General features: G+C 42.0%; 1 protein-coding gene across 1 annotated transcript in view; it reads right to left on the reverse strand.

Annotated features, from left to right (window-relative positions):
- ATG10 (autophagy related 10) overlaps positions 1-24,636 on the reverse strand; it is a 218,283-nt gene that overhangs the window by 187,647 nt on the left and 6,000 nt on the right. The window contains exons 2-3 of the mRNA XM_033923911.1: positions 11,262-11,387; positions 2,069-2,182 (exon numbers count right to left, since the gene is read on the reverse strand). Coding sequence (XP_033779802.1) covers positions 2,069-2,182; positions 11,262-11,387 — 240 coding nt within the window. The remainder of the gene's footprint in view (positions 1-2,068; positions 2,183-11,261; positions 11,388-24,636) is intronic.

A 24,636-nucleotide genomic window follows, 5' to 3' on the forward strand; every position in this document is an offset into this window, starting at 1 on the left:
AAATCAACAATATTGCAAAGTGTGTGTCAAGATAAACCAACAATAATATTTGAAAGCAAACAATAAAATGTACTTAAAGCAATCAAACACAAGCTTAAAAACTTAATTTGTTTTTCTAAAATGTAGTGTCTATTTGCTATCAAACCTATAATGAACTAGCTGCTGGAGATTCTCAAGCCCCACTAGCTTAAGACCACCACTGAAGGCACCCAGAACTCCTTACTGCCCTGCTTGGTAGTCATCAGCACACCACACATACTCAATTTTACACCTGTGAGAAAACTGAACATACGTGGCTCAGAAATGCCTCTACTTGGTAGCAAACAGTTCTGGGCGTCTTCAGAGGAAGTTTCTGTTAGTAGAGCCTGGGACAGTGGTTCTCAACCCTGTTCTAGGGGACCCCCCAGGCAGTCGGGTTTTCAGGATATCCGTAATGAATATGCATGAGACATATTTGCATGCCTGTCTCCTCCATTATATGAAAATCTCTCTCATGCATATTCAATGCATTTCACTTTATACTTTAAATTTTAATGCCCCATTGTAGCCATGGTACTAATTCTTTCAGAATTCACTAGCATGTATACCATGTTATATACATTCAAGTTTTAAGAATTTCAACAGTTAAGTTTTTGTTTAAGCATGTTTTATTGTCTAGCTCCCAAAAGTCTTTAAAACAGCTAGCAGGTTTCAGGTCACTGGATGCTGGTTTGGTTTTTTTAAATCTTTATTGAATTTCCGAACTATAATTGTGCAAGCAACATCTATGAATAATATTGCAAGAAATGCACAATGAACTTACAGAGAATAATATACAATTATTTTCCCCCACCCTCCCTCCCAACAATCAAGTAAAATAAAACTTACAAGAAACATTCCATAAATTTCCTTAATCCAATTCTAATGTAAATCCCTCCCCCCCCTGGATGTGTATGTTTAAAGATCCATAAATAAAATCAGATATTATTCCTTACAAAATTTAGTCAATGGTTCCCAAACATTCAAAAATTTCCTATATCGCCCATGTTGTATGGCCATCAGACGTTCAGTTTTAAAAATATGACAAAGAGATTCCCACCAAAAGGTGTAATTTAATCTGTCCCAGTTCTTCCAATTCCTCAATATAAGTTGTATGGCCACCCCTGTCATTATAAAGAAAAGCTTGTTATTCCGAGCCGATATTTGGCTCTTAGCTCTCATTAACGTACCAAATAGAATGGTATCGTACATCAATGCCACTGAATTTTTCAATAAATTGTTCACTTGATCCCAGATGGATCTCCAAAATTTAAGTATCAAAGGACAATAGTACAATAGATGATCTAGCGTCCCAGCTTCAAGATGACAATGCCAGCATCTATTAGACTTTGAACTATCTAATTTCTGTAACCTAACAGGGGTCCAAAAAGCTCTATGTAACATGAAAAACCATGATTGTCTCATAGATGCAGACATCATACATCTCATCATCCAAATTCAAATTCATGGCCATTGAGATGCAGTAATCTAATGCTTTATCTCAATGCTCCAAATGTCACTAAGACCAGTCTTTGGTTTTTTAATCAAAAATCCAGATATTAATTTATACCACTGAGCAGCTGTTTAGGCATAAAGCATCATGTAGTTTTTCAAGCACAATGAAAAATGGTCAAGAAGGGTATGATTTATAATACTTAAGTAGGCATAGAAACCAACAAACTAGGACATATTTTGTCATTTCCCCAAGAATTAGACTTATTTATTTACTTATTGAAGACTTTCTATACCGCCTTTAATTTCGTATGCAGAGCAAAGTGATTAACAATCTACACAATAGGTATTAGAAAAGAACTACAAGTTCAGATAGGACAAAATCAATCATACTCAAGTACACTCTTTTAAACAAACACATTTTTAAAAAAAGGAAGGTCAGAGCCCTTAAGTGAAATGTGAGAGGTTCATTTTTGCCTCTAATTTCAGCTTGTTTCTTTTAATACAATAAATTCCAAGATTCTCAGGCAATGTAATTTTAAAAAAATTGAAAACCTTGATGTTAATCCCCCAATAAAGTGCATTTACAAACACTGACCTCATCAGTGGTAATACATGCTTCATCTTCTTCAGCATTCTTCTCCAGTTCCAATTCTGTGCACAAGACCTTTGATCGGAAAAGTGTTTTACTCATGTAGCCTTCATTACATTCCTGTTTCGAGAGAGAGAAACACATATAAACATAGAAAATTATGGCACAAAAAGCATCTGTAGCAGGTGTTATCCAAGGACAGCAGGCATATATTCTCACATGTGGATGATGTCATCCATGGAAACCGGCACTTTAAAAGTTTAAGACTGCCCATACCACACGCATGCTGGTGCCTTCCCACCCAATGTTGGTTTGCAGGACCATCTGTTCAGTAACAAACCTATGAAGCCAACTAGAGGAGGGAGGGTTGTGAGAATATATGACTGCTGTCCTTAGATAACACCTGCTACAGGTGGGTAACTATGCTTTGTCCAAGGACAAGCAGGCATTATAGAAACATAGAAAAATGATGGCAGATAAAGGCCAAATGGCCCATCCAGTCTGCCCATCAACAGAAACCAATATCTCTTCCTCTCTCTAAGAGATCCCACAAGCTTATCCCATGCTTTCTTAAAATCAGACACAGTCTCTGTCTCCACCACCTCTTCCGGGAGATTGTTCCACACATCTACCACCCTTTCTGTAAAAAGTATTTCCTTAGATTACTCCTGAGCCTATCACCTCTTAACTTCATCCTAAGCCCCCTCATTCCAGAGCTTCTTTTCAAATGAAAGAGACTCAACTCATGCACATTTACACCACGTAGGTATTTAAATGTCTCTATCATATCTCCCCTCTCCCACCTTTCCTCCAAAGTATACATATTGAGATCTTTAAGTCTGTTCTATACACCTTATGATGACGACCACGCACCATTTTAGTAGCCTTCCTTTGGACCGACTCCATCCTTTTTATATCTTTTTGAAGTTGTGGCCTCAGAATTGTACACAATATTCTAAATGAAGTCTCACCAAAGTCTTTTACCTTTCCCTATGTACCCTAGCATCCTTCTAGCTTTCACAATCACCTTTTCAACCTGTTTGGCCACCTTAAGATCATCATATACAACCACCCACTTTTATGTCATGCACATAAGTTCTTCACCTCCTAAACTGTACCATCTGATTTCAAGAAAGCCTGGGATAGGCATGTGGGATCTCTTAGAGAGAGGAAGAGATAATGGATGGGCAGACTGGATGGGTCATTTGGCCTTTATCTGCCATCATTTTTCTATGTGAGAATATAATGCCTGCTTGTCTTTGGATAAAGACCATACCACCTATTGAGTCTGCCCATCCATATTTACAAAGCCCTACAATCCCCTTCTCTCCCTCAGAGATCCTCTGCATTTGTCCAGTGCTTTCTTGAAATAGAAGGCCATTCCATGCATTTACCACCTTTTCCGTAAATAAATATTTCTTTAAATTACTACCAATTTTTTTTGCAATTCTTTAAGCAACTACTGATATACTGGTGTTCTATTGATCTCAAGACTGGTTGATGTTATGTCACTTGTAAAGCCACAGCTAACCAGAAAATGAATCAAGATTCCCATTGTCTCACATTTTAAGTCTTCCCAGCTTTAATGAAACTAATTAACCACACCTTATTAAGTATAAAGCCCTTAAGTTATAATTCTACAAGTGATAAAGCTTCAAACGTGCTTAATTAAACTCAAAGTAAAAACTGTAATAGCTGAATCTGATACACAGTGGGAGTGCTTGGTACTGTGTACTGCATTATTACAGTATTTTTCCTGTTTTATTCTCTATTACATTTTGCAATTATTCCAAGCATTCTATTTACTTTTAATTTTTTTTTGTCACTACCAAATACCGTATTTCCAGAATAATACCATTGTCTGTTTGTTGAGTGCTAAACTTTAGCTTGGCACCAGGCAGCATGTACTTTGCACTTATATACTTCAAATTAAGTTGTCATGTAGTTGTCCAGTTCTTAAATCTCACAAGATTATCCTATATTATAATTCCTTACAGCCAGTTTGTATTGTCATCCAAGTTGAAAACTCCCCCTCTTGTGTTACTTACCATAGTTGACAACCCCTTAGGAGGAAGGGGTTGTGGTCACTGCTTAAAAGTGACACCTAATAGTTTGATCTAGGACACAATTGGTGCTCTGGAAGTCCTAATGCATCACCTCTTACTGCAGGGGTGTCAAACTCAATCAAATAAGGGGCCGAAATCTGAAAAAAAGGCTAAGTCACGGGCCAAATTTTTTTTTTTTAAGATACTTAGAGGTACCTTTATTAAGGTATGCTAACCGATTTAGCACGACCTAAATGTGAACCTTAATAAAAGGACCCCTTAGTCTTAGTAGAAGTATAGGGTTACAACCTCTCCAACCCCACGCTGGCTCTGTGGTGTAAACAAAATAAATAAAAAAGACTTTTCCTCTCTCTTTTAGGTCCTAGTTCACGCTCGCTGTCTAACCCCAGCTCTCGCGGGGTACACATTTCAAATCTGACATATTGTAATCACAAAACAGAAAATAAAATTATTGCCAGGGTCTCCTTCTTTCTTCTTCCCTTTCTTTTTTGAAGTTCGAGGGATGGATTGAACAGCGCCGAGCTCATTTCTTCTTCTGCTTGTCCCGTGTAGCAGTGTGTGTAAATGAGAGCTTCCCAGCACTGGGGATCAGCAGGGCAGTGGAAGATATTTCTGTGTCTATATAATTCTCACTTCTTGTGCAAATCTCTCTGGAGGCTGAACAGATGGGATCTTGCATCTCTGATAGCTTCAGCTGCAGGGCAACTAAAAGGTGATCCCTCTCCTTTGGGCAACTGCCCTCTTTCAGCTTCACTGCTTGGTTTCATTTCAGTTAATTCTGCTCGTGATTTGTTTTCAATTCCTAGTTCTTTTTCATTTTTTTTTTCCGCGGGTTTGCCCACGTGCTGGGGATCAACTCTGTGCGAGTGATCCTTCGGCAGGAGATCGCAGACATTTTGAAGTTTGTCTGCTTTTGGAGGTGCTCTGTAAGCCTGAAACTGCAGTAAACCCTCCGGACAGCCTGCAGATTGAATCGGGTCTTTAGGTTCGGGAGCCATCTCTCCCCTGGTTCATCCACAAAGGGGTAGATCGCAGACTGCTACGGTTCCTAGGAGCTATGCCAGGAGATATATTTTTTAATTGGATACTGTGGAACCACATGGATTGAATGGGGAAATAGAATGGATTTCAGTCATTGGGTAGAGGTTGGGCCAATGAGACACAGGGGGAGGTACTAGATAGTTAATGATACGATGTAGTATTTAAACTCTGGGGTTAGATGCCGTCGCCATCTTTCTCTTTATACAAACTAGAGTGAGGCAATGAAAGGGCATGAATTAGGAGGGGTAGCTTGACACGAAAGACATTAATGTAATGTAATGTAATGTAATTTATTTCTTATATACCGCTACATCCGTTAGGTTCTAAGCGGTTTACAGAAAATATACATTAAGATTAGAAATAAGAAAGCTTAATAGCTTCCTTTTTCCTCTTATACATGGAGACCCTTGATACAGCACTAGTCGGTGCAAAACATGTCACGTCGGATCAGACTCCCAGGCGTTGGCTGATATAAAGCTAAGTACACAAATCACCTTTTTATATAAAGAAAGAAATTAAAAAACAGACAAAATATTAGTATTTTATTGTTGAAGAATTGAACGTAAATGGGCAGCCAATGATGAAGTGCCATGTAATTCTTCCTGCAGTTATAAGATAGCACAGCGGTGGAGTGGTGGGGCTGAGGCTTACTCATAAAAGATACGAGTCTTTATTATCCAGTTCAATAGGACAAGCTTGTTACATGAATGTTAGGACTGGAAATAGATAGATATTAAGTAGATTTCGGAGGGCACAGTTATTACACAGCATTACAATGTGTCTCCTACACCTTCTCATCAGATTGTCAAGCTTCTGGAACGGTGTCGCATTTTTGTTGCTTTTATATTCAACAGGCAGGCTTTTAATGTTTTTGAAGCACCGAGGATTTCGATTCTTCCCAATCACCAGTTGCTAGAGCTTTTCACTACCATCCATATTGCAACTGAGCAACAATGTCAATCGTTCCTTTGGCACCTTGAATCCAACAGTTTTGCTGTGTTTGAAAGCCAATATTCCATCAGGGATGGCACACCAGTATAGGCCCGTCTCATTGGTGCTGAAAAAGTCACATGGTTCATATCCACCAATGACTGATGGCAACACTTCCATGACCCATCTTTCTGCACCAAACTCAACAGCATCTTGTTTTTCGCCATGCTGCTTCTTAAATTTTATGCCATTATGAACTTTCCACCTCTCTAGCCATCCATTTGTTACTTTGAAGTCTTCTATGCCCAGTTCTTCGGATAGCTGTGCTGCTTTCTTCAACAGCAGAGGCCCACTGATTGGCAGTTGCCGACTTCTAGCTTCAGCAAACCATCATAGCAACGCCTGTTCAACGTCTCCAGCCTTTCCAACTCTTTTCCGTTTCCTGGTAGGATTGCTGTTGTTTTGCCAGTCTTTCAATATGGCTTGCTTTCTTTTTGTGAATCTGAGAAATCTGGCTAGGATGAACGCTGTAATGTTTTGCAATGTTCAGCCAAAGACAATTACTTTTGTCCAGTGTGGTGGACACGTTCAGCCAGAGCCAATGACTTTTGATTAGCCATATCTAGAGGTTAATATCCAGGCAGATACCAAATTGTTATATTCTGAGAATGAAAAGCCATTACTGAAAAGGCTAGTGCTGTGGGAAACCTTGCCACTTTCTTTGTCAGGTAAAATCTTTCTATATAACATGTTGATTATCTCGCACTGGCTTTACATCTTGCAGTAGTTGCCTGTGTCTGTGAGGTATAAGGATTATTTGTATCTGTATAAGGCATTAAGGTGACATTTATGGGGAGGGGAGCATCCCAGGAAAAACATTAATGTTGCCATGAGGGAAGGATGGATAGAATCTGATTAATTTGAAACTGTATAATTTAGCTCGAGGAAGGCAAACTATTTGGACCTGGATATTGGGTATTTTTTACTCCACCCCAGGAGACTTTGTTATTGCCCTTATCAGGCTCTAACTTGTTACATGCTAAGTCTATTAGTTTGGGAGACAGTGTTGCTAGCCATTTGGTTTGGTTTTATGAAGAGTAGTTGGTAACAGATCTACTATAAACTTTGTTTAAATCCAACCTTATTGCCTATGATTGAAAACAAAGATTTTCCTCCAGGATTATTAGGGGGGAATCTTTAAGCAATAGAGAAACAGAAGTTTGAGGTACATGGGAGATATGATGGATGACTATGAAAAACAAATCCCCTTTTCAACTCTTAGTACCATCCTTTGAACACCATGCTACAAATCATTTTGGTTATATATAAGTTTACCATTATATATTGGGTCTATCAGAGCAGGATTTGATGGTAGAAGCAGCACAAAAATTAAATAATTATTTGGACCTAGGAGAGGATGGTAAAAAAATCTTTTAACCTATTTGCAGAGGATTTTGCTGTCTCTTCTCCCAGAACTCCCTTTGAATACTCTATCTGCTGCTTGGTCAGAAGATTTGGGAACTCAGAGACTCTTCTGAGATATAATCAGAAAAATCTTTCCTGTGTATTTTTTAATATGATCCTCAGAGAAGGTTAATATAAGGAAAGATTATGTTTTTATCTTGATAGTCTTCTTTCTAGTAGACAGACACATTATTCCTGAACCTGTGGGTAATCGATCTATTCCAGTGAGAATTCTTGTAGAGATCCTCACTCCTCTGAGTGCACCAAGCTTAGAAACACTTCCAGGCTTTCACATATACAGCTAGAGTAACTTTCTTCCCATATCTTAGAAGGGTGGACACCACACCATCCGAATAGCCTTTGTGCGTAGGTGCCATGAACTCAAGAGCCCTGATATAAGACCAAAGCTTTCCAGATCCTCCAGGGCAATTGGGCCCTGTTTGAGAAGTCTTGGATGACATGGAAATCTGAGACCTTGGTCCCTTTGCAGATGGACCAGATCTGCATATCACGGTTGCCCCGGTCAGTCTGCAGAATCACCTGCCCTTGGTGTGTCATGATGCTTTGCAGAAATCTGCCTATCATAGGCCACGGAGGGAAGATGAAAAGAAATCCTTTCTTTGGCCAAGTTTGCACCAGGGCGTCCCAACCTTTGCTTCTGAGCTGCTTTCTTGCTGGCTGTTGATACCATCAGATCGAAAGTTGGGTGCCACCACTGATTAACAATGTAGGTGAAGGCTTCCTGAGGCAACAACCACTCCCTAAGATCCAAAGTCTTCTGGCTGAGGAAATCTGCTTGCACATTATCCACTCTTGCCACGTATGCCAAAAGCACCAAGAGATGGGACTCTACCCACCAGAAAAACATCTGTGCTTCCAAGCATAGAGGAGCACTCTTGGTGCCCTCCCTCCCTTCTCCTTCCTGGTGACTGACATAAGCTATTGCTGTTGAGTTGTCCAAGAAAACTCATACTGCTTTGCTCTGCGAATGCCTGAATTGCCAGGCGGATGGTTGAACATTCCAAGTGGTTAATAAACTGCTTCCTCTGAAAAGGGGACCAGCATCTCTAAACCAGATGCCCTTCACAGTGTGCACACCAGCCATTTAGGCTGGCATCCATCATGAGGATCACTCATGCAGAGATGTAAAGTAGAACTCCTCTAGCTAGTGACTCAGGCTCCAACCACTAGACTTAGCTGCAATGTGCTTCTGCTGTCCAAAGAAGCTGCTGCTGCAGCTTATCCCTCTGCAGGCACCATCAAGAAAGAACTGCATTCTAGAACAGAGACAAGTGCACCCATGCCCAGGGAATCACATCCAAAGCTGTTACCATTGATCCCAGCACCTGCAAGTAATACCAAGATGTTGGAGCTGTCTCGCTCTGAAACTCCCATATCTGACGCAGGAATTTCTCTCTCTGGGCCTCCAGGAGAAACACTGTGTGGATTCTAGGTGGCTTTTCCTAAAGTTGACCACCTAGCCCAGCCTCTGAAATAGCTGAATTATTCTTTGCACAGTCGGTCTGACCAGATTCAGACTGGGCTCTTATCAGCCAATCGCCAAGATAGGGATATAACTGTATACCTACTCTGTGTAGGTGAGCTGAAACTGGCACCATTGCCTTGGTGAAGGTGCGAGGTGCATGGCCAGACCAAAGGGTAAAGCAATGAACAGGAAGTGATGCTCAAGCACATGGAAATGCAAGAACTTCCTGTGCTCTGGAAAAATGGAAACATGCAGAAAGGCTTCTGTAAAATCCAGTGAGGAAAGAAATTCCCCAGGCACAACCGAAGCAATTACTGATCTCACCATTTCCATCCAAAAACGTGGTATCTTGAAGGTCACATTGACCATCTTGAGGGTCTAGAATCAGCCTCCAGCCTTCTGAGCCTCTTTTGGGCACTATGAAGAATACTGAGTATCTGCCAGAGCCTAAGTCTTCTTCTGGTACGGGCTCTATGGCTTCCAGAAATAGCAACTTTTGTAACATTGCTTGGATTCTGACCACTTTTTCTGTCTTCCCAGCCTGAGAGTCCAGAAAGAGATCGGGAGGAGACGAACGAGCTCAAGCTTGTACCCCCTCCTGTATAATATCCACCACCCAGCGGTCTGTAGTAATCTCTGCCCATGCTTCCCAATACCCTCCCCCCAATGCATGGAGGCCAAGTTGACAGCTTGAATTTATAATTGCTTCTTGGGAGTGGCTATGAAACAGGATCCTGAAGACTGGGGGTACCTGGCACCTCCAAATTTTTGTCTTGAGCTTTGAAATGATCTCTTGCCTGAAGGCCCTCCCAAAAACTGGCGATATCGCCTTGAGGCCTGAAAATTACTGCACCCTGATCCCTTAGGGGTTCTAGGTCTGCTGTCTGGTAAGATCTTTGGCTTGATTTCTGACAAGATTTCAGCTGGATTTCTGCCAAGTACTTGTGAGCTGGATTGGTCAACAGGATACTGGGCTAGATGGACCACTGGTCTGACCCAGTATGGCTATTCTTATGTTCTTATATTCATTGTGAATATTCTCAAACTCTTACTGGCTACAGAATCCCCAGGACATGTTTGGGAACCAGTGCCCTAGGTATAAGTGGCTTTCAACAGAAACAAAAGGGAAAATTAATTCTTCTACTTGCTGCAGCCAGTGGCACTGTCCACACACTGTTACTTCAGAGGAGAGGTTGGTGCCATAGCAGCATAAGGATGGTGCTACTGGCTGCAGCAAATAGGAGAATGAGCTGTTCTGGCTGCTAGAAGGTCTCTTCCAGGTGGCAGGGCTTGTGGATCCCTCAGCTCAAGTATTTGTTGGAGGTCACTGGTGCAGTAGCAGGAGTGGAGGCAGTACGTGCAGGGGTAGAAGGGAAATTGTTTGCCCAATCAATCACTCAGTGCTCAGGACCATCCAAAATATCATCTCTGGATATGCCTCTGTTACAGGTGTAATCAGCATGGGTAAATGTTAACACCTACTTTATAGATTTGCCCCAATCATTCTTATCATCAGTGAGGATGTAACAGGGCAGCCTAACAGTCAGTCACACTGTGCCTCTGAAATGGATTTTGCTGTTTATGGCAGCTTCTTTTAAAGTTTCTATACCTCAGCTGCTCCTGCCTGGGGAACTAAACTTCCTCTGACGAGACTGGTAACTAGCAAGAATGACTATGGTAAGAGAGAGAGAATGAAACTGAAAGTCACATTCTGACTTCAGGGTAATGAATTATTATAATGCACCACTGCTGTTCTCTTCATCCTGATACCAAAAACGTTGAAATGAGCCAGCACAGGGTAGGAAGGAGGTAAAGGAGAAAAACTGCCATTTCTTGCACAGTCCCAGCCCCCATGGCAAGAAATCTGCTGTAGGACAGATGGAGGGGCACAATTAGAAAATGCAAAAACACAATAGCAGATAAAGATTAAAGGCCCATCTTGTCTAGTTACTGCAACTCACTTATTCACTGGACTCATAAATTTATTATGAAAAACAAAAAAAAAATTTTATCTGTACAAATTGTCTGGTTGATTTCTATAATGCACCCTTCTCAGGTTCAACAAATACTTTTTGGATTGCACTGAAGACTAGGGTACAAGAATTACATTACTACTTGCTACTTTTTTCAGATTCAATTGCACATTTGTAAATATTAGGAAGAGATTCCTCAAATACAGGTGACTTCTTTCTGAAATGATAAATCTCTGTACCTTCAGATCCTTCCACTCCCAGCCATCTCCTATTTGTTGAGAATGTTTGATGAAGTCCACACAATGCTGCTTAAATTTTCTCTCTCCCAGGAAGGTGTCACCTTCTGCCTCTGGGTCAGACGACATCTGAACAAAAACACTGAATTTTAATACTAATAGCTTGCAAGTGCCCAGAAGAAACTGCTAGTGATATTACATACCACCAAAAAAAAAACCCCAACTCTCTTAATGCATTATTTTCTGTCCCATTTCCATCCCTTCTCCTGTGAGTCACTTTCTAACCCCTTCTGTTATCAAGTTGTGCGAAAGGTTTTAAGCGCAAGTCGGCAAGGTAAGTGCTCCGACGCTCATATGAATTCTATGAGTGTTGGAGCATTTACCGTGCCACACCGTGCTAAAAACCTCTAGCGCAGCTTGATAAAAGGGGCCGTAAATTCTCAATTGTTCCATGCCTTTAGATTTTCTAGTGGCGAAGGACATGAACAGATGCTTCCACTAAAGCTAAACTCTCTACTGGTGCTCTGCCTGAAAACTTTTTTTCTCTTGTCATCACATTATATAATATGCACTGTGTTTATAACACTCCCAGCCCAGAATTTCATAGTGCTTGTGGAATACAAGAGTAATTGTAATGGATGTAATGAAATATAGAGAATATGCCTATTCCACTGTGCACAAAACCAAGCCCCAGTATGCAACCCATGAAACAGCAGGCAATCTAAGTCAGACTGTACATATATACTGTATTAAGTGCCAGCAACTTATGTTTGAGTCTTAGCAACTTGATAATTTAAAGATTTTTTTTTTTAAATTGGTTTTGTGTTAGTCCAGTAAGATCCTCCAGTATCAACCCCATGGTTGTTTTCAACATGTCCAGCCATCTGATTGCAGGTTGTCCTCTTTGCCTGGTTTCTTTGATCTTCCTAAACATGATGTCCTTCTCCAATGATCTTTCTCCTATGGTGTGACCAAAATAAGAGTCGTAACTTCATCATTTGGGCTTCAAGTGACATAGCCAGTTTGTTCTCTTCCAAAATTGATTTGTTAGTTCTTTTGGCTGTCCATGGCACACACAAAAACTTTCTACAGCACCAAAGCTCAAATGAAGTCAATCGTCTTTCTGTCTCATTTCTATAGTGTCCAGATTTTGCATCTGTAATTATCTACTGAGAAAATGAGTGCATGGACATGTCTGATCTTCCTTTAGAGTGTTATTTCCTTGCCCTTGAATACTTTGTCGAGAGCCTTCATTGAAGAGCAACCCAGTGCTATTCTGTGGAGTATTTCTTCCCTGCTAGTTGTTTCTTTGTTTATACATAGTAATATAGTAACATAGTAGATGACGGCAGATAAAGACCCGAATGATCCATCTAGTCTGCCTAACCTGATTCAATCTAAAAATTTGTGGGGGTTTTCTTCTTCTCTTTAGCTATTTCTGGGCAAAAATCCAAAGCTCTGCCCTATACTGTTCTTAGGTTTCAACTATTGAAGTCTCCGTCAAAGCTCACTCCAGTCCATCTACACCAGGGGTGTCAAAGACCCTCCTCGAGGGCCGAAATCCAGTTGGGTTTTCAGGATTTCCCCAATGAATATGAATGAGGAGATCTATTAGCAAACAATGAAAGCAATGAATGCAAATAGATCTCATGCATATTCTTTGGGGAAATCCTGAAGCTCCCTAGCCCATCCTCCCCCAAACGGCCATATACAAACACAGATCGTGCAATTCTGCCCAGTACTGGCCTTAGTTCTTCAATATTTACTATTATTTTCTGATTCTAGATTCTGTGTGTTCATCCCACGCTTTTTTGAACTCCGTCACCATTTTCCTCTCCACTACCTCTCTCGGGAACGCATTCCAGGCATCCACCACCCTCTCCGTAAAGAAGAATTTCCTTGGAGATTGAAATCCTTAAGCTCAAAATCCTTATCGATTTCCATGTTCATGATCTTAGTCTTGTTTATGTTCAGTTCTAATCCCATGTTATGACTTTCGGCTTTGACTTTTCCCAGTAGATGCAGCATGTCTTCTTTGCTGCTGGTGATGAACATTGTATGATCTGCATAGCGGAGGTTGTTTGTATTTCGGCCACCAACTTTGAAACCAACGCTCTCTTCTTCCAAATTTGCTTTTCTGAAGATGGCTTTGCCATAAAGTTTGAAAAGGTAAGGTGACAAGATGCATCCTTTCCTGACACCACGTTTTACTGGAAACCAATCAGTGTTGCTATATTCAGTTTTCACTGCTGCTTCTTGATTTTCATAGAGGCTCTTTATCAGTTGAGTTATGTGTATGGGTATTCCCATTTATGCAAGAGGTCTCCATAGTTTATAGTGATCCATAGTGACATAGTAAATAACGGCAGATAAAGACCTGAATGGTCCATCCAGTCTGCCCATAAGTTATACTCATTAAAAAACACATGATTAGAGTAACTTGTCTAAGACTGGTAGATCAATTATTTCAATTTTGAAAAAGTTTTAAAACCTGGTTGTTTTCACAATAGTTAATCTGATTTTAGCTGTCATATAGTAATTTTAAGTAATTCAACATACTTTTTTCTAACTTTTTCCATCCATCTAATCTAACCAATTTCTGTTTTTATCCCCCAGTTTTTACTTGTTATGTTTCATTTTTTAACGAACTGTAAACCAAGTCGAGCTCCTTAGGGAGTAGATTTGGTATATAAAATGAAGATTAGATTGTCTCTTCTTTGATATTTCTGGGCAGTAAACTGTAAAGTCTGGTATTGTCCTAGGTTCCAAATGCTGAAGTTTCCATCCAAGCTCACTCCAGCCTATCAAACCAACCAGTTGTTTGCAGGACATCTACCATAAAGTCTGGCCAGTAACATCCTCCTGTTCCACATTAGTGGAGCTCACATTGATGCCCACCCCAACCCATCCTACACCGAATCACCATATATGGAACACAGACCGTGCAGGTCTGTCCAATAACGGCCTTAGTTCTTTACTTTACATTCATCATTTTCTAATTAGAGATCCTCTATTTTTATCCCCCGCTTTTTGGAATTCCTCACTGTTTCCTCTCCACCACTTCCCTCAAGAGGGCATTCCAGGTATCTATCACCCTCTCCGTGAAGAAGAATTTCCTAACATTGCTCCTAAGTCTTCCTCCCTGTAACCTCAAATTATGCCCCATTTTTTTCTTCTCTGGAAAAGATTTGGTTCTATATCAATACCTTTCAAGTATTTAAACATCTGTAACATATCTCCTCTGTTCCTCCTGTCCTCCAGAGTACACATCTTTAGTTCTTCCAGTCTCTTCTCATACTTCTTTTGGTTCAAACCTCTTACCATTTTTGTCACCTTCCTCTGGACCACTTCAATTCTTTTTATATCCTTCGCCAGATATGGCCTCCAAAACTAAACACAATACTCCAAGTGCGGCCTCACCAACAACCTATACAGGGGCATCAACACCTCTCTTCTTCTGCTGGTTACTCCTCTTTCTATACAGCCTAGCATCCTTCTGGCTGCAGCCACCACCTTATCACACTATTTAGATGCCTTTAGATCCAAAGAAACAATCACCCCAAGGTCCCTCTCGCCATCTGTGCTTATCAGCCTCTCACCTCCCAGCACATACGGTTTCCTCTGATTTCTACCCCCCAAATGCATCACTCTGCACTTCTTTGCATTGAATTTTAGTTGCCAGATGCTAGACCATTCTTCTAACTTTTGCAGATTCTTTTTCATGTTTTCCACTCTCCCGGGGTATCCACTCTTGGTATCATCCGCAAAAAGGTTAACCTTACCTTCTAACCCTTCAGTAATGTCACTCACAAACATATTGAACAGAATCTGTCCCAGCACCAAGCCTTGAGGCACTACACTACTCACCTGACCCTCCTCTGAGTGAATTCCATTTAACACTACCCTCTGGCATCAAAAGCTTTGCTGTAATCGATGAAGCAAAAGGATAGGGGCTTTTGATATTCTTTGCTCTTCTCCAATATCTATCTAACATTGGCAATAATGTCTCTTCTTTCTTGACCTTTTCTGAAACCAGATTGAACTTCAGATAGTTCTTGTTCAATGTATCATTGTACCTTCAATGTATTATTTTCAGTAATATTTTGCTAACATGTGGAATTAATGCAATCACTCTATAGTTGTTACAGTCCTTGGTGTCACCTTTCTTCAGTATAGGTATGAACAGTTATCTTCTCCAATCAGTTGGCTATGTTTTTTCCTTCCAAATCTGCTTACAGTCGAGTGAGGGCCACCTTCTAAGCTTTTGATTAATTCAGTTGGAATACCATCGATACTAGGTGACTTGTTTTTCAATAAAGCTTTAATTGCTGCTATGACTTCTTTTAAAATACCTGGTTCTTCTTCAGCGTCAGTTTCCAGTTCAATTTCCCCAATGTTATCCTCATTGCCTTTTTTATATAAATTTTCTGTATATCCTTTCCATAAGTCAGGAAAATTGATATCTAGGACTACATGGCAAAACTGTGATAGTATTTGATAGAACAAAGAACAAAATTTCAGATTTACTTAACTTCGAAAAAATAATCAACGAAAACTATAATACTAACCGATACCTTTGCCTGAATAGATTTTGTTTTATGTATAACTCTGTTTAATTTTCCTGTAGTTTGTTATCTTTAGTAACAAAAATCAATAAAGTATAATAATAAAGAAAAAAAAAACCTGATACCATAACACCAGCAAATAAATTAAAAAAAAAAATGTTAAGGAAAAACCATATTCTGACCTACAGCTGCTAAAAAAGAAGCAGCTTTTGCATCAATATTCAAAAGCATTTATCCAGTTAACTTCAGGAATCAATGCGACATGTACTTAAAATGTCCTCAGTCGCTAAATGTACAAAGTTTAACTGAACATCTATGTCCAGACAAATGTTATCCATTAGAAACTGAAAGAGCTGCACATACCTTATGAAATGCAGGATGGCCACCCCAGTACTCTCTCATTTGAGAAGGGGCAATCAGAACTGCACACAATGTTCAAGATGCTGTCACCCATGTATTCAGACAAAGGTTATTACAATATTCACAGTTTTTGTTTTATATTCCTTTCTGAATTGTTCCTAACTTTCTATTTACTTTCTGGAACACAGCTATTGAGCTGAGAATTTCAATGTACCATTTTAATTTCTTTATAAAATTATGCAATTCCCAGCTCAAGCTTCTAAGCAACTCACAAACAAACATAAGATATCATAAAATATGAACAAACAATAAATACAGTATAATATGCTTTAAAAATATATAGTATATTACCTTCAATGGCTCCAAGATTCTGTTTCTCCATGGAGTTACTAATGTAAAATCTAATACTGTTTACATATAGTTACATTTAGTTTTCCCTATGCACATCATTTTGTTTTAATCAACATTACATTTTTCCTGTCATTCAGATGTCCAGTCGTGCAAAGTCCTCTTTCAATTCCCTAGTGGCTGCTTATGCTTTAACTACTTTGAAGAATGTTGTGCCATCTGTAAATCTGATCTCTTCATTCATTGCTCTGATTACTGGATAATTAATAAAGTTGTTAAACAAGACTGTTTAACACAGATGCCTAGGACAATCTACTCCTCACCTCTCTCCCTTAGGAAAACTGGTTGTAATTTTTTTTCTTGTTTCCTATCATTTATCTAACCCAGTGTCTAGCAAACTATTTCTAGCTGTGGCACACTAAACAGGGCACCTGGACATGCATGGACATCGACACAATGACATCACACGCACATGTGATGTTATCACGTCAATGTGTAAGGCCCTGCAGTCAGGGCCTAGAGCCAGCAGTGTGTGTGTGTGGGGGGGAGGGGGGGTTGTCAACAGGAGAGGCGTACATAAGAGTAGAGATGCCAGGGAGGAGGTAAAGCGCTGGTGCCAGCTGACTGTTTACAGGATGTGCCTCTCTCCATGGCATCCTGTAGGCAGTCAGCTGGCACCCATAGCAACTCTCCTCTTTGCCAGCATCTTGCGATTTAAAATATGCAGTGTCACCTCAGTAACAACTATACAAAAATAGACAAATATACCCCTCCCCTTTTACTAAACCGCGATAGAGGTTTTTAGCACAGGGAGCTGTGCTGAATGCCCTGTGCTGCTCATAGGCTCCCTGCGCTAAAAAACACTATCACGGTTTAGTAAAAGGGGGCCATAGTGCAAAATATAGACAGCAGATATAAATTCAGACACATTTTGATCACTAAATTTAAAATAAAGCAGACACATTTTGATCATTAAATTTAAAATAAAATCATTTTTGCTTTCTGGTGATTTCATGAATCTCTGGTTGCACTTCCTTCTTCTGACTGTAAATCCAATATTTCTTTCTTTCTTCCTTTCATTCTGCCTCCTGAATGCTTCCTCTCCTCCACACCTCTTTCCATTCCCTAACCAACATCTCTCTCTGTCCCTCCATGAGTCCAACTTTTCCTTCCTCTCCCTGCCCCCTCTCCTTTAACATAAGAACATAAGCAGTGCATCCTCTGGGTCAGACCCGAGGTCCATCATGCCCAGAAGTCCGCTCACGCAGCGGCCCATCAGGTCCAGGACCTGCATAGTATCCCCTATCTGTACCCTTCAATCCCCTTTTCCTTCAGGAAATCATCCAATCCCTTCTTGAAACCCAGTAGCGTACTCTGTCGTATCACACTTTCTGGAAGCGCATTCCAGGTGTCCACCACCCTTTGGGTGAAGAAGAACTTCCTAGCATTGGTTCTGAATCTGTCCCCTCTCAATTTTTCCGAGTGCCCTCTCGTTCTTGTAGTTTTTGAGAGTTTGAAAAATATGTCCCTCTCCACTTTCTCCATGCCCTTCATGATCTTGTAAGTCTCTATCATGTCCCCTCTAAGCCTTCGCTTCTCCAGGGCAACTATAGAATCAGCTTGGAGAAGCATAAACAGACTGAAAACTGTAAGCAGGTGCAGGAAGGACAGGGCAGGAGTCCAGAATGTCTATCTACTGGAAAAGAGCTTACCAGGGTAAGTACATAATCTCTTTTTCTAGTGCAAAAGGTGACAGTAGGGATGCACAAAAGAGTCCCCCAAAAAGCTAGATTGGACTTGCTGCGCCAACCTTTAAGACCTTTAAGATCCAAAAGCAGGGTCCTATCTTGCTGCCACATCCACTCTGTACAACTTGACAAAAGTGTGAAGAAAAGATCACGTTGCCACTCTGCAAATCTTCTCAGGGGATACAGCTCTAGCTTCGGCCCACAAAGAAGCCACACTCCTGGTAGGATGTGCCTTGACAGAAACAGGAGATTGTTTCTCAGCAAGAATGTAGTTTGACAAAATGGCTCTATAGATCCATCTGGAAACCGTGACCTTGGAAGCAGGAGCACCCCGCTTAGCTAAATGAGTCAGCACAAACAAATGGTCAGAGAGATGAAACTTGTTAGTAACCTCCAGAAAACGTAATTTCTTCAGCAGTTGACCATGTGTCCTGGAACCAGTAGGCTGAAAGGCAGACAAACACACTTCCTGATTAACGTGGAAAGCCGAAACCAACTTTGGAAGGAAGGAAGAAAACCCCCAGTCTCCGAAATACAGAGCCTGTAGGTAAGACACACATCGTGCCGAACCAGTGTCAAAGTTAAGATGGAAGCATCTCGATGGGGCTCAAAAGACGCCTTGGAAAGGCTAGACAGCACCAGGTACAGGTCCCCGAAAGGAAAAAGTTGCTGAACCAGCAGTCTGACATGAAGAGACCCCTGTAGAAATCTTGCAACAGCAGAAAGAGACACCAACAAGGACTGATGCTCCCAGGTCACCTGAACCCACACAGAAGCCTTTATCCAGACCAGCCTGAAGGCAGGCAAGAATCATTGGGATTGGACCTGAATAAGGGTCCACCCGGTCCTGGGCATACCAACATTGGAAGGCCTTCTACGTCTTAACGTAAGCTGTAACCATGAATGACTTCTTATGCTCGAGAAGAGTATCAGCACCAATAGCAGAATATCCTGTGTGCTTAAGAGCCACACTGTAAGAGCAAAGGGACCCGGAACCTCCAATGACACTAGATTCAGCAAGAGGAGGTCCAGATGATCACTCAACTGAAGGTTGCAACTCCTGCGCAGACACATCAGATCTGCGTACCACGGTCCATAAGGCCATTCTGGAGACACCAGAACTACATGGCCCAGAGGAGGCCGCAATCTGTCAAACATCAGCCAAAGACGAAAGACATACAGGAGAATCTCCTGAGGCCATGACTGCACTAGCTTCCAGGCTCTGATCTGCAACTAAAGAACATAAGAATTGCCATCTCCGGATCAGACCCTGGGTCCATCAAGTCCGGTGATCCGCACATGCGGAGGCCCCGCCAGGTGTATCCTGGCATAGCTTTAGTCCCCATATCACTGTATGCTTATCAAGGGAGATGTGCATCTAATTTACCCTTACCCGTATCACTCTATGCCACTCTTAAAGAGATGTGCATCTAGTTTACCCTTAAATCCTAGAACGGTGGATTCTGCAATTACTTCCTCTGGGAGAGCATTCCAGGTGTCCACCACTTGCTGCATGAAACAGAACTTCCTGATATTCGTCCTGGACCTATCCCCCCTCAGTCTATGTCCTCTTGTCCGTGTCAAATTGGACATTGTAAACATCTGCTTTCCCTGCTCTATTTTGTCAAATCCTTTCAGTATTTTGAAAGTCTCGATCAGATCCCCTCGCAGTCTCCTCTTCTCAAGGGAGAACAACCCCAGTCTCCTGAGTCGTATCTCGTAGTCCAGGTTCTCCATACCTTTCACTTTCACTCCATACCGATCCGCTTTCTTGATTCTTGCCATAGGCAGGAGGTTGAAGCAGGCCTGACCTACGCACTTCACTCAGAACACTGCTGCGGACAGGGTTCATTTGCATGGATCTAGAATTTGTCTGCTGAAGAAGTCTGCTTGAACATTGTCTATTCCTGCCACATGCGATGCAGTCAGTGCTAGGAGGTGATGTTCTGCCTAAAGAACAAGAAGGCGGGCTTCCTGAGCCAGAGGAGTGCTCTTGATCCCTCCCTGGTGATTGAGATAGGCTACTGCCATTGCATTGATGGAGAAGACTCTGACCACTTGGCCCTCCAGAGTCTTCTGCAATATCATCAGAGCTAGCCAAATGGCTCTGAGCACCAACTGGTTGAGTGACCATTTTCGCTGAGAGAGCATCCAACTCCCTTGAACAGGAGAACAATTGCAATGGGCTCCCCATCCCTGAAGGCTGGCATCTGACATCACTACGATCCAGAAGGCAACAGGTAGCAGTCCACCCCACAAAGCAATTGTGGGAAAAGCCACCAATCCATGCTTGCTCGGGCTTCCAGAGTCCAAAGTAGACAGGCTTGCAAGGCATCCCTGTGCAGAGCCTAGCGAGAGAGCAAAGCATGCAGAAGAGGACACATGTGCTCCCTCGCGCAAGAACCACATCCAGTATGGCAACCATGGATCCCAGAAATTGAAGATAATTCTATGCCGACAGAGCTGGCTACTGTAGAAGGGGAGGAATCTGGGCAGAAATCTGCGGGCTTCTGGCAGAAAAACACGGTCCACAGCCGAGTCGAGGAGAACTCCCAGATATTCCAGCAACTGCATGAACATCAGATGGCTCTTCCTGAAGTTGACAATCCAGCCCAGGTCCTCCAGCACCTCACGTAAGGGTGAACTTGGAGACCCATTATTCGCAAGTAAGCCACCATGACCTTGGTGAAGGTCTGGGGCGCTGTCACCAGCCCAAACGGCAGAGCCAAGAAACTGCAAAAGGTTGCGGTGGGCCTGAATAAAGGAAATGTGCAAATATGCTTCCATGAGATCCAAAGAGGCAAGAAGTAGGGAACCTTGTGAGCTGTATTCATGAGCTGAAGATCCAGAATAAATCTCCAATCTTCTAAGCTTTTCTTGGGCATGAGAAAGTGTATAGAGTATCTGCCTGAGTGTTCAGACGGCACCGGCTCTATAGCTTGAATATCCTGCCAGCGCTTAATGGTGGCTTGAACCTCGAGTGCTTTCTGGGCAATCTGTAGGAGAATCCACAAACCAATTTGGCAAAGGCTGGGCAAATTTCAGCTTGTAGCCCAAACTAAGAAAGTCCAAGATCGACTTGTCGGACGTAAGGTGCATTTAGATGGGAAGAAAGACGGAGAGCTGACCCCCTATATGAAGAGGAGCATCCCTCGGCCTGGCCCCACTGTTCCTCTTCAGCAGGGGGCGCAGACTGGAGGTGGAAGGCTGGGAACACCTGTAGCCATTTTACTGTCATCGGTAGCCCTGTGAAAATATCTGCGACATGTTACTTGCATACAGTTGGAATTGATGTGAGCCACGAAATTAGAACGACAAGAACCCTGGGAGGGTCTGGGTCTGCTAATAGGCAGAGTCTTAGGGTGAAGGTCCATCCCAGAATCCATGAGGTCATCCAGACCTTTGCCAAGCAATAAGTGCTCCTGAAAAGGCAGTGTAGCCCAAGTATCCTTGGAAGTGGAATCACCAGCCCACTGTCTGAACCAAACCATTCTGCAGGTAGCAGAGATGGAATGTGCTGACACCTTTGCCAAACCCGCATGTCATACAATGCATGCACCATATTATCCATCCTAACCATGGGGTTAGGTGAGAAACTAACTGCATGGGTCAAGGAGTGGCTGAGTGGAAGACTTCAGAGGGTGGTGGTCAATGGCACCCTCTCTGAGACATCGGAAGTGACTAGCGGAGTGCCGCAGGGCTCAGTCCTGGGACCATCCCTTTTCAACATATTCATAAGGGACTTGACCCGAGGACTACAGGGTAAAGTAGCACTGTTTGCCGACGACGCCAAACTGTGTAATATAGTAGGTGAAAGCAATCTCAAAGATAGTATGATGCAGGATCTGATCATATTGGAAAACTGGTCCTCAACATGGCAGCTGGGCTTCAACGCTAAGAAGTGTAAGGTCATGCATCTCGGTAGCAGAAATCCATGCAGAACATACACCTTGAATGGAGAAATACTAGCTAAGACTTCAGAAGAACGGGACTTGGGAGTGATTATCAGCGCAGACATGAAGGCAAGACAAATGATGGGATGTATCAATAGAAGCTTCGTCAGCCGCAAACCTGAAGTCATAATGCCACTCTACAGAGCCATGGTGAGACCTCATCTGGAATACTGTGTGCAATTCTGGAGGCCACATTACCGGAAAGATGTGCTTCGAGCTGAGTCGGTCCAGCGGATGGCCACTAGGATGGTCGCTGGACTCAAGGGTCTCTCATACGAAGAAAGACTGGGCAAGCTGCAGCTCTATACCCTAGAGGAGCACAGGGAAAGGGGTGACATGATCGAGACATTCAAGTACGTCACAGGTCGTGTAGAGGTGGAAAACGATATATTCTTTCCCAAGGGACCCTCGGTCACAAGGGGGCACCCACTCAAACTCAGAGGAGGGAAATTTAGTGGTGACATCAGGAAGTATTTCTTCACAGAAAGGGTGATAGATCACTGGAACAAACTTCTGGTGCAGGTGATCAAGACCACCAGTGTGCTCGACTTTAAGAATAAATGGGACCCCTGCGACGGTCGAGTTAAGGAACTAAGTCATTAGCACTCAGACTTAATAGGCTGGGTAAATCGAGTGGGCAGACTTGATGGGCTGTGGCCCTTTTCTGCCGTCATCTTTCTATGTTTCTATGTTTCTATGTTCTATCCCTGCCCAAAAAAAGTTCAGGAGGGGAAACCACTGCCTCAGTCTCCAGTGTGCATATTTGAGACAGGCGTGTGCGACAAAAGACTTCGCCAAAGCAGCTTTAATGACCCAAAAATCTCAGTTTATATTAGAGTATATACAGTATAGTTTTCATTTATTTTATTTATTAACCTTTAAGGTTGACTAACATGGCAACCACACTACTTTATCTTGAATTACAAGAGACAGACATTGGTTACGACAGTACCCTATTTGCTGCAAAACACAGGCAGCAAATATTTCCTCACAAAAGTCCTGATAAACCTCTGCAAACATATAGCGTTCTCTGGTGATTTGAAGTGTACATAACCGTTTAACCATTTCACAGACTATTTTGCTATCACGCTTCAGAAATTTTAAGGTAATACATATGGATTGAAAGCATAGAATTACTATGGTACATCTCAGTACTCCAACAGAAGCATGCTAAAGACAGAAAATAAAGGAAATTACACAACATCAGTAGATCTAAACCAGATAAACCTAGATTACAGCTGGCACTGACAGGATGCAAGATTCACTCCCCCACTGAGCATGGTTAAAGGTGTTTTTCAGCAGTGAGGAGGGAAAAATCAGAAGAGATGACAAGAAAGATAACATTAAACAATCTTGAGCTTAGTGATGCATTAAAAATAAATAAAAGCAACATAAAAAGAGAAAAAAATAGTAAATGGAGTATAAAAAATATACATAAGATCAGTGCTGCTAAAAGACTTGGGACAGGACGCACAACGCTCCGACAACATGGTAAAAAAATATTGTGTTGGGAGTGATTTTCTTTTTCAGGGCTATGCACAAATAGCATGCAAATCATATTATGCTATTTTTGCAGAGTAGTCTCATAAAGAGGAGAGGAATTGTGTCTGGTGCCTGCTCAGAAGAGCAACCACTAGGCATAGCTCCTCCTCCTGCCTGCAACTGCTGCTCTTCTCTACCCAGCTGATGGCGGCTCTGAAGCCAAGTACAGTATATCTAAGCACAGCTCCTACATGCAATGTAGCGTTGAAAGATTTCAATAATCACAAAATCTGTGATGAACTGATCTCAGGGCTGGCTAAAAAGTCAGGCATGATTAGGTGGTTGCCTAGGATAGTAGCTTGATAAGGAAGGGGACAAACAGCAGCAGTGCTATAAAAAGTCACCTTAATAGTTACATAAAATTTCCCAATAGTCCATTTACCCATGTAAATGGCTTTTGCACATTGGCCCCTGCAGGTCCCACCTCCGTGAGGACAGGAAGTTGCTGCAGAGGCATCTTCCAGGGCAGGCCGACAGCAGTGGCTCACATCATTGAGCTTCCGGCAGCCTGAAGAAAACTGAACTGCAGTGCCAAGGTAAGAGGGGAAGAGCTACCGGATTCCTTGTAAGCCAGTCCTGCCAAGGTGCCTTCTGGAAGGCTAGACCAGGAACAGGGAGAAGGTGGATCCAGGGGGTAGGGGGTGGGTTCATGTGTCCTCTTTTTTTTCAGGTCAAAAACATAGTAACCCTACATTAAGGTTATCAGGGTTAAGTTTATCAAAATCTCAGAGATGTGTCTAGGTCAGTGGTCTCCACCCTGTAAAGGGCCAGGGCATGAAAACAAGAAAGCTACAAGGGCCACCAAAAAATTTCAAGCTTATTGGTACACATACTCAGATCCAGATAGGCATAGGCTAACTAT

Source organism: Geotrypetes seraphini, chromosome 1 (assembly GCF_902459505.1).
Source record: "Geotrypetes seraphini chromosome 1, aGeoSer1.1, whole genome shotgun sequence".
NCBI lineage: Eukaryota > Metazoa > Chordata > Amphibia > Gymnophiona > Dermophiidae > Geotrypetes > Geotrypetes seraphini.